This window comes from Melanotaenia boesemani, chromosome 16 (assembly GCF_017639745.1).
Source record: "Melanotaenia boesemani isolate fMelBoe1 chromosome 16, fMelBoe1.pri, whole genome shotgun sequence".
Classification (NCBI taxonomy): domain Eukaryota; kingdom Metazoa; phylum Chordata; class Actinopteri; order Atheriniformes; family Melanotaeniidae; genus Melanotaenia; species Melanotaenia boesemani.
Genome location: NC_055697.1, coordinates 25,153,777 through 25,164,992, shown reverse-complemented (window position 1 = coordinate 25,164,992; position 11,216 = coordinate 25,153,777). Strand labels below are relative to the sequence as shown.

Sequence of the window (11,216 nt, the reverse complement as noted above, 5' to 3'; positions counted from 1 at the left end):
GACAAGCACCACTGTTCTGTCAATCATTTAAACGTTAATTAAATAAGCTGCACTCACCCCAATGCCCAGGAAAACATTGACAGCATTGGAGCCTGTCACATTACCAATAGATGCGTCTGCATACTGGTCTTGGATAGCAGCTACCTTACTGGCAAATGTATCTGGATGGGGAGAGAATCGTAGGAAAAATTTCAGTTTGTTTTAATAATCTTGACAATCCTTGTCAGGTTTACCCCACATTTTATGACAAATTGTCCTTTTTTAATTTAGAAAGCAAGATGTAATTAGTTTAAGTATGTGGTGGACATGTCCAATGACCAGCATGTGAGGACAGAAGATGCAATAATGTGTGTGAGCATTTATATTTGTCAGAATACACAAATGCTATTGAGCCAAACTGAAACAGTGTTCAGGTTGCAAAATTACTAAATAAGAATTTACCTTGTCAGACTATTTGCTTTGTAACCCGTTCCCATCAGTGTTGAAAAGGTTCTGCTCCAGTTTGTGCATCAAATTTTGAATTATTTTGGAGCATTTACACCAATAAGAGTTGTTCCAATGCTAGAATTAGGTTTTCAGGAGTAAGCTGTGAAATTGTCAATAGATGGGTCATATTTTCTGATGTGAATACACTGTCTTCATCACAAAACCTCAGTTATGATGATTTATACTGGTGAAAACACCATTTGCAAGATAACACTAAATGAAGTTAGTTAAAAGACAAGTCGTAGTTTGATTGACAAATGGTGCCTGAGTGGCCTTGGATATTTCCTAATGTTGATTAAAATAGACTCAAACGTCCATATTAAATGAAAAACAGTTTAAGCAATTATTACATATTGACCAGTTTGAATCAGTAAATGGCATTTTGAACCATTTCCAACCAATAAATGATAAAATCATCCACAAAAGTTAAAACTCTGCTGAGGTGGGCCCAATCCCAATCTTTACCTGGTACCATTCATTTGTCGCCTAACAATTGCATCTCTGAGGAAATCTTGTTTCATATATCCATGCCCACACTTTGCGCCACTAAGTATACTAAGTATATTATAATGCAAACAGATTTATATTCCTGAATTTAGCATGTAATTTCTGAGTTTTAAGGATACTTTTTAAATGCCCAACACTTATAAAAGCAGTTACATTTTCCTCTCAGACAGGAAACCATTCTTTAATTCTGCTAGTGTTCATTCTCTGGCAGTCAGCACATGCAGGATTTGGTCCAAGATCGATAATTTACAAGGCAAAATCTTAGTTTGTAGGGACAAATGAATCTTGGCCTGGCTACAAATTGCACTGTGCTGCTTTGTCCCAAAAATTTCCCCCTGGTTTCATGTTTGCCAAACTACAGCAGCACCAAAGGGACACTCCTCCTCACTGTACTGACAGAAGCACTGCACATGCTGCCAAATAGTAACAATAGGGTCTTTAGTGAACAAATAGCCAAATGGTCAGCAGGCTTTTCTTCTGCTAATTTGCTGGCTATGCTTTCTTAACAAGTGATGTCATCTTGTTTTCATCTGACAGATTCAGTGAGAGAGAGAGAAAAAAAAGTCAAGGATCTAAAGACAAGGAAGGGCTTCCTAGAAATGTCAGCCAAGCTGGCACTGGACAAGAGGACTGAAAAAAAGGGCCGGAAGAAGAGATCAAGGAGGAAGGAGACAGTGAAAGGATGGTGGGTGAGACAATGGAGACAAAGGACCAAGGAAAGAGTCCAGGAAAAGATAAATCTGCCCAAACACCTTAAAGCTTTAAAGGCTATTCCTGCTGGGCTCAACTGTGTGTGTATCACAGCTCTGATTCTATTTGCCTGAAAGCCTGCATGTGTGAGATTTTCTGTATAAAGTGCCCACATGTAAACTGTGTTTGTTTGTGAACGATGCCACCTGGGTCCAATCAGATGCTTTGCCTCCACCAGCTGGCAAAGAAGTGCATGTCTGTGCTTCAGTTGCTTTGTGAGTGCTTGCGAGCCTGATTGAGTGGGAGAGTGCGTGGGTGCCTGCATGTTCATTAGAGGCCTGTCTGTTTGTGTGAAACAGGTTCCACTCTGCAGCTCCTTCTGTGACAGTATGCCTCCCTAGAGAGCTTTCTGCCCTTTCCCTCTACCACACTGTCAATCATCCAGAGTCTGCCTCCTCTTTCTACCTTACCCTCCTTCCTTTCCAGCTCTCCTGCTCCAATGTTCCCCATTACCTCCTAAAATGGAAGGACACTTTGGGGATAACTGATGTGCTCAATCTGGTAAATTTTCTCACTTTTGTGCAATATTGGCAATGACAGAAAAAACAGAAAAGAATAAGAGGGTTATTTGCTACATAATTTTGGGATACCTTAAGAACTGTGACACTAAAACCAGCACATTTTTTTTATTCTCAACTTGTGTTTTCAATGCATAGGGTGACCTGTTTATCATCCCTTTCTCCTAACAAGGGGACTACTGTGTATCTACATATTCCCAGTTATTCTTGTGAGGCAGTAAGTGATGCACCGGCTGCACCAACAGTATACAATGACAGGAAATCATTTTACAGTGCTGGTTTATGAACAAGTAAACTTGACCATGTACAAATGGGGATGAGGGTGTAGACCAGGGATACTCCGTTCAGTTCTACGAGGGCTGCAGTCCAGCAGGTTTTCATTATATTCCTGCTTCAACACACCTGAATCAAATTAAATAGGTCTAACAGCCTACCTACCACAATGACTCATTAATTTGAGTCATGTGTGTTGGATTAATGGAAAACATGCTGGATTGCAGCCCTCGTAGGACTGAATTGAGTAGCTCTAGTGTAGACTCTTGGTTGGACATAAATGCACACAAACTTAATACAGTTTGGGCCCTTATTCACAGAGCTGGTGATCAGCCTTCAGGTGATATCATTTCTTTAAATCAAGTAACACTTAACAATATGACCATCTGGAATGAAGAAACTAAAGACAAACTGTTCGTCATTCAAGAGAGACAATCTCTGCATGTCATTAAAACAATGCACGCCAGCTCTGTTTGTTGTACAAAATATCTACTACTGCCACCTTTTGACCTAGCAAGTTAAAGGGGTATTGCACCCCAAAATGTGTTTTTTGAGCTGTAAACAACACAATTACTTGATGAAAATCACATACTGTTGATAAAATTAGGATTTTAGTTTGTTTTAAAAACGGGATTTTGTGGGTAAAATATGGCTCATAACGCCCTCTACAGGGTAAAACCAGGTTAAATTTTCGTGACAGAGAGCGGTTATCTACGTCCCGTGAAAATTTAAAAAACCCCACAGCCCTTCCCTCCAGATACAAACAGATGGTTCCTCATCTTGCAGGCATAGAAAACTACGCCCAACAATGCATATGAAGGGGTGTGAACTTATATGGTGTAGATTAGCTATTTCCAGACTTTTCTTTCACAGAGTTTCTGATGAAATATTCCTCCAATGGGAAAGATTTATGCTTTTGCAGGGTGTAAAAGTAACACTGGATTTTATTCTTTACCTGCTGATCCTCATCTGGCGACAGACAGCAGCTCAAATCGCAGCAGCAGCAACTTCCAGCAGCACTTCCTGCAGCTGCCACAACCTGCCGCGAGTCTCCACAGCTTTCTAGAGCTGCTGGAGCTGATGACAGGTCAGCGCAGCAGCGCTAACGGCTCAGATTGATACGGTTCAGGACCACCTTGTTCATGTGTAGCTGAGGAAATTTGGGAGGGGAAAAGTCTTCCATCTCAAAGACCGCTCTGTGGAGCAGGTGCTTTGTGAATCTTACTTCGCATGTTGCCACTGTCTGTCAATCATTTCTACCTGTGTGTCCTGACCCACCCACCTTCTGCTTACTGATCACCTCAAACCTTCCACCCCAAACCTTGCAGTTTCAGGCATTTTTCAAATTCGGCAGTCGGTGGAGTTACGCAAAAAGTAGGGTGTGTAGTTACACTTTAAGTCGTGTTGAGCAGAAATGGACTTTATAACCTGGGGGCAGTTGGAACTTGTCTTTGTAATAAAGTTAGATATTATTTTGTTTGTCCAGATACTGGTGACATAAGCCAAACTGCCAGACCCTCAAGACTAGTTGAAAGCATACACATATCTCCATGGAAAAGTTCAATAGCTATGTTTTCCTTCACAAGTTCTCAGCTTCACACTGCTGATGTTTTAACTCCTGCTGCAACGTGATGATTGATAGTTGTCTCTCGACTATAGACATAAATTCCAAGTAAAAGATATGGAGTTGTAGGAGGATGCTGAACCCCTGATCTTTAAGATGTTGATTGCTCAAGGTGGGATTTGAGCTTTCTGTCCAACCCACTCCTTTTCTACTTGTAAACTTCAGCCAGTTCTTACTTGCTACTTCAATCCCACCTGCTAATGGTAGAATTAATGGACATGGGTTAGTTTTGGACATTTAAAAATACAGATTTAGAGCTTAAAATTATAATAAATGTATATATAAATTATATTGATATTGTTTTTGACACAAAATAGTCTACCAAAGTATTTGTGTCAATTTTACAGCCTAGACTGAGAAATAACTACATATTGTACAAAAAGACCAACATTCTCATTTCATAAATTCTGTTGAGACCAGGCTGCAAGAGGCGACTCAACAATGGGCCTCTCATCACTGCTTGCTCTTAGATTGACAAGAGCCTTTTTTGATGAAATACATTTCCAACCTATTTAATAATTCAATGCAATGCATCATGCAGCTGTTATGTTCCAGCTCTACAATTCCTATATCTCCAAAAGCATTGCTTTGGGGTATCCTGTGTATTAAAAACAAACACGTCATGCTCCTGAACAAGCATCAGAGTGTAATGCAATATTTTAGGAATAAGGCTGAAAATGTACTTGATTTTAATTACACGTACATGTGTTTACCATGGCTGCCTTACATATTTACATTTATGTATTTTGCAATTGTTTGAAGCTTCCTTTGTGAACTCATACTCAGAAGCTGCAATATGCAAGTTATTGCTAGGGGCAGTGTCAGGATCAGTTTGACCAGAAGTAAGGTCAAAGTGTTGTCAGTGGTAAAAATGCCAAGGTTTTGAAGCTGTGGCATGCTATATTAAAGGGCCTTACGTACCACTACTGTCATTTTCTTCAAATCTACTAAATACTAACCTCTATTGTCACCACATTTAAATATTTGTATAGTCTTGTTTATACCCTGCAAATTCTGCATCTATCTGGTATGAGTTTACTAATGCGTCCTCTAGTGCATGTGTGTCCAAAGTTGGTCCTCGAGGGCCACAATGAGTCAGACATCTTGGAGGGGGGAAAACATCGAAAACCCGCAGGATTGTGGCCCTCGAGGACTGGAGCTGGACACCCTTGCTCTAGTGGAATCCTCCGGTGACAAGCGTAATACACACCGCCGATACTGATACTTTGTACAAAAACTTTAAAAACAGCCTTTGAGGGGAAAGGAATCGATAGTTTACATGCACTCGCTGCTTTTTATAGATTTTGCGATTTGATTTGAAATCACTTGTAGATAAATAAATGCCACAATAATTAAATGTTTTAATGATACCTACACATTAAAATATTCAGTTAACCATCTGTGAAAACAAATGAGAATGAGTGATATCTATCTATCCTTTGTGTGGAATATATTTTTATTTTTTTAAACCCCACAATGGCTGTTCGAGTCCCTGTATTGAATATTTTAATGACACCTACCTTCAGCAAGCATCCTTACTTAACTAAATCAAGGTCTATTGAATTAATGTGAGGTGAACTCAGGGATGCAGAATACTCCAGCCTAGACTCATAAAAGCTATTAACGGCAGTTTTTTCTTATTTAGTGGGCTGCATGGCTCAGTGGGTAGAGTGGTCATCCTGAAACCCAAGGGTTGCCGGTTTGATCCCCAGCTGTCGAGCTCATGTCAAGGTGTCCCTGAGCAAGACACCAAACTCCTAATTTCTCCTGATGGGTTGTGGTTGAGCGCCTTGCATGGCATCTTCCGCCATCAGTGTGTGAATGTGTGTGTGAATGGGTGAATGTGATGTATATGTACAGTGCTTTTATTTAATGTTTTGCTGCTTTTACTATATTATGTTCAGCACTTCGTTTAGTAGCTGCTGTCATAAAGTGCTTTAAAAATAAAGTTGGCTTGGCTTGGCGTTGGGTAAAAGCGCTATATAAGCACAGACCCTTTAATGACTTATTTTATAAGCATATTTATTATTGTACATAAAACAGGATGACTTGCCTAAATGAGGGAAACTCCTGTTTGAAACAAAAAAATCCTAAATCTAGCATATACATAAAAATACCTTTTCCAAAATTCAGTTTAAGTGCTATACAGCTCCACATTTTCTCCCTCTATACCTGAATAATAGCTGGATAGTACCTGCCTGCAGCATTACAAGATTCCAAGAGTGATGTCTGTCTCGCCCTAGCAGCACCTGTCTTTGTCCTCCTCTTTGGATGGCCTCATTATATTCTGTGCTATGACTGATTCTCAGATGTTTAAGGAGACTTGAGGTATTGTTACACACACATACAGAACACCGTTACTGTTCAGCACCAGTTGTAACAGTGCTAAGGACAGAGTACTGTGCAGTGACTGAGTGACACGCTACTGCACCACTAATGCTGTGCCTTATTTCACATATGACTATGGCAGGTGGAAGAAAAAGTAGTTCATACCAACTTGGTATAATTTAGACAAGATCCTGACTAACTGTGTTCCAGTTAGTCAAACTACATATTTACCCCAAATGACTAAAATAACAATATTTTAACATGAAAATCAGTTGTAGAACGTTGGAGTCACTAAAGTTCCCCCCTATCAGAAACAATGTGCATTTGCATTTAAATGTTTTGATGGCTTGAGGTAAACATGAAAGGAAAAATCATGCACTTAAAATGCACTGTGTAGTTACAGGCTTTAGCTTAATGCCCAAACCACAAACAAATGTTAGTTTGATTTTTCTAATTATCTTAAAATCTCCTCTTCCATTGCTTTCTTCATGTGTCCTTCTGTGTGGAGGTGGAGGAGGTGTGTATTGTATGTGTTAACCTGGCTAACTGTGATAAACGAGGTTAATCGTCATGGAGCTGCGGCACAGGATGGGTTTTATTAAACTGTAATAACCAGAGTACCAGAGCTCGGTTTATTTGTGCAAGGGTTTATGTTTGTGTTAGAGAGATCCCAGGGAGGTTCTGCTAATAAGGCTGAGAGGCTCAGAAAGGCCGAAGCACTTTGTTTCCATTTGCAGCTTTAAGCATTGTGTGCATGTCTGTGTGGTTTTCAAACAGCTGTATTTTCTAATAAAGGCAGCTGATTGAAAATATGTTTTGTTATATTTCTCAGGTATGTGAACATTTTTCATACATTTGTGTGTAAAACTGTTTATAATGCATTGTGTTTATCCCAAGCTCCCGAAATAGGAGGACACAGACCATCTGAGCCTGACATGAGTAATAGACCTATGCCAATAACACATGGTGCTCACAGAACAAGAGTGTGTGTGCATAAGTGTGCAAAATGTTTCTCATCTGCTGCACACTTTATGTGGATGTTTTAGCTTATCTAGCATTCCATGCTGCAGTATGGACTGCTTCCTTTGATCATTGAATAGGACCACCTTTACATTGGTGGAAATACTCAAAACTTCTTGGTGGATCAGGGCAAAAGAAAACAAAAATCTCTATATCAAAGTAGGAAAAATGAGTGATGTGTTCAGGAATAACCTGGCTTTTATTAAAAGCAGACTTGATCAGTTTACCCTTAAAAACAGAGTTTTAACTATTATTTAAGTGTTTCAAAATAACCAGTGTTGGGAGTAACGCGTAACAATATTATTTTTTGGGGTAACAAAGTAGTGTATTACACCTAAAATATTGGTAACGAAATTACTTTATTGGACTACAGTAACGTGTTTTTCTGCGTTACTTGAACCGTGTATGCCTGTGTGTAAAGTTCTGATCTGTTTTAAGTAGTATGCGCATGCTGCTGCCTGTGTGTGTGCTTGCCTGGGCACGTTGCCATAGAGATCAATTTGTGTGACATAGCTGATTAGTTAGTGCGCCAACTAAGGAGAAAGAAAAATGAAGCTGGAGAGTCGGAGATACGGGCTTTTGGTCAGTATTCACATTATTTTCAGTTCAGTCCAGTTTCAGTCCAAACTTGTAGTGAAAGATCCTGCTCGCCGGTCAGTGGAAGGAGTCCTTCAGCAGCCGACCCACCTAAAGAAGCTAAGCTGTTTTCTAACAATTCCTGGAGCGCAGCAGCCAGTGAGACAGACAGAAATTAACAAGATAGTAGCAGGGTTCATTGTAGGTGACATGCTCCCCCTGTTAATTGTTGAATCGCCCAGGTTTAGAAAAATACTAGATAAAATGATTATGAGACAAGTGTGCACATTTCTTCCCACAGACAGGGATGTTGTTCTTATATAATATACAGTAAACACTATGCAGACAGGCAGTGATGATTCGGCTATGTTTGTCTGTGTTTACACGGTGAATTAAGAAATGGTAAAGTAATAAGTAGTGACTTAGTTACTTTTGAAATGCAGTAACGAGTAAAGTAATTTCATTACAATTTACAGAAGAAATGAGTAACTAGTAACTAATTACTTTTTAGAGTAACTACCCCAGCACTGATAATAACTAAATAAAATACATGAAGGGAATAATTAATGAAGACCTGAAGAATTTCTGCTCATAATAACCTTATGAAACTAAATGGCAAAAGTACAAAAGCAAAGTTTTCAATAAAAGCTGGAGGAATATTTATTGTCTGGGACACAGACAGGTAGAGCAAGCTATTCTTTTGCTATGCACATTTTTTCAGGATGTGGGAAAGAATGGAAAAAGTAGGCAAAGGAGGCTAAAAAGGGGTAAAGGCTTTCGCATGCAAAATTAGTAATTTTTGTTTTTGTTTTTTTTTTTCAGTTTGGTTTGTCTTGTCTGAATCTGTCAAGAGACGAATAGTAGTGGAGTTTGAGTCCTTGCTGGTAATATTAGAAACACAAATTAAGAAGACAACAATTTCTCCAGTCCTGTTTAGTCTGTACTCTTTACCTTGTTTTCTCCATTTAAATAGATTACATAAGGGCAAATTCTGTCATTCAGAATGTGGGACAATTTGTGGGGGGGTGGGGAAATCAGATTACAAAATAAGAGAAAGCGTTAACAAAAACACAAAAAAACACAAAATTTAAACACTTAATTAAAAAGCTACAATAACATAACATGTTCAGCTGAGACCACGCAGAGCTAAAAGGCTTGAGGGAAGGAAGTTTTTCTGTTTCAGCTTGGTGTGTCAGAACACTTATTTTTCACAGAACCAAACTACACTATTGTTCTATTTTTGTTAGTATGGGTAAAACCTTAATGCTGTTCATATATTGGTATTAAATCAGTTACAGGTTTGCTAAAACTTAACCTTCATAACAGGAAAAACTCAGACTCAGAGGGCATAGCTCCGCCAAGCTATTGTAATTTTTTTTCTGCCAGTGATTGTGGGCATTATTTTTTATTTAGAAGCTCTAATGGCAAAATTATCCTCATCTTCCCACACTGAAGAATTCCTGGATTCAGGCGGTGATATGGATCACCCCCAAAATCTAATCACTTGTTCTTTATTTCAGTTCTGATATTTCCTGAAAAATTTAAGCAAAATCTGCCCCTAACTTTTTAAATAATGTTGCAGACAGACAAACCAATGCCACCGATTCCATAACCTTCACCTTGGAGGAGGTAATAAACAATGTTTGGGACCATGTTTATATAATGACATCTGTTCAGCCCAAAGAAATTGACTTGTTGGGTATTTCAAGTTGTCCAGATGAACAGACTGAGCAGCTTCCTTCCTATCAAAGTTGAATTAGCATATTAAAACAACCAGCCTGTGCAGAATTCTACATATTTGGAGGCTAAAATACTGAATAAATACAAACTGGTCTGAGCCCACACAAAGCTGTGGCTATAACTGAAAAAAGTAATGAATATATTGTTGTTTCTTTTGTTTGTGATACAATTTCAAAAAGATTTTTTAATAGTTAAGCTGCTTAGTCATTTTTAGAGAGTGGTATTGTACACATGCAGTCTGTAGCCACCATTTTGGTTTTCTATATCTATGTAGGTTAAGAGATAGTGGGAGGGATACTTGGTTGAAGTGTATGTCCACTGCCTATCAAATAATTTCTCCACATCAAGACTCACATCAGGTAATAAGAAAAAAACATCTCCTTGAACTTGGGGGTGGAGCTTCTGCAGGATTGCAATTGTTTAGCTTTAAGAAGTTCGAATTTAGTTTATATATATATATATATATATATATATATATATATATATATATAAAAAGTTGTAAAGGGAGTGTGTGGGGCTCACTCACCTGGAACAGAGGTCCCCAGTGCAACAAATACAACTGCTGTCACAGAGTCTTTCAGACCCACTGTGCAGCCAAAATGAGAGGCCAGATCACCTGTAATAATGAGATTTCGTGAGATAGCATCAACAACACAGTACCAAACAACTTTATTGTTTGTAAAGGAAAAAATATATTAAAAAAGGCTAAAGGATTCTGTGTTAATATTTACCTTTAACATTTATAGTAAATCACTAGAGTTGAAATGTAAGTGTTTACCAATGACAGCAGTGAGGAGTCCGATCATGCAGATGGACACGACAAAGCAGGCCCAACCGCTCCAGTAGTCAGTGGGTGGGACGAAGGCGAACAGAACTTTCCAGAAGACAGTGAGAAAGTGCATGACGTAGTCAAAACAAGATGGCAGTTTCTCCTCCCCACACTCTTCGTCATCATCATCTTCACCTGGAATTAAGGAAGACAAGGGAAATGGGAGGCATGCTGAGCTGTGTGACCAGGTTTGACCCCTCAAAGGTCTCACTTGTAGACAATAATTGCACAAACAGGCAACACATGAAGCAAAAAATAATGAAGTGCAGACGAAAGGTTTGCAGTACACGGTGATGAATTTAGCCAGAGGCTAAGGGTTACTGATTTTTGCTGTGATTAAAAATGGAAGACACTGATAAGGTGATTCTGAAGGCAATCATTCAACGGCATATCATAACCGTATTGAGCCAATCAAAATAACAGATGTGTTTATCATTCCATTACAAAAATTATTCAAATGCCATCCAATATTATAGTGATGTAAACTTAACAGATTCAGTCTGACAGACATAACTTCTGACCCACTTGCAACACAGGTCTGTGTGTGTGTGCGATGTCAGTATCA

The 11,216-nt window shown here is 38.9% G+C and overlaps 1 protein-coding gene across 3 annotated transcripts in view; it reads right to left on the bottom strand.

Annotated features, from left to right (window-relative positions):
* The window catches only part of slc8a1b (solute carrier family 8 member 1b), a 148,646-nt gene that overhangs the window by 6,957 nt on the left and 130,473 nt on the right, over positions 1 to 11,216 (bottom strand). For all 3 annotated transcript variants that reach the window (XM_042010409.1, XM_042010407.1, XM_042010408.1), the window contains exons 8-10: positions 10,601 to 10,786; positions 10,349 to 10,438; positions 58 to 161 (exon numbers count right to left, since the gene is read on the bottom strand). In XM_042010409.1, coding sequence (XP_041866343.1) covers positions 58 to 161; positions 10,349 to 10,438; positions 10,601 to 10,786 — 380 coding nt within the window. The remainder of the gene's footprint in view (positions 1 to 57; positions 162 to 10,348; positions 10,439 to 10,600; positions 10,787 to 11,216) is intronic.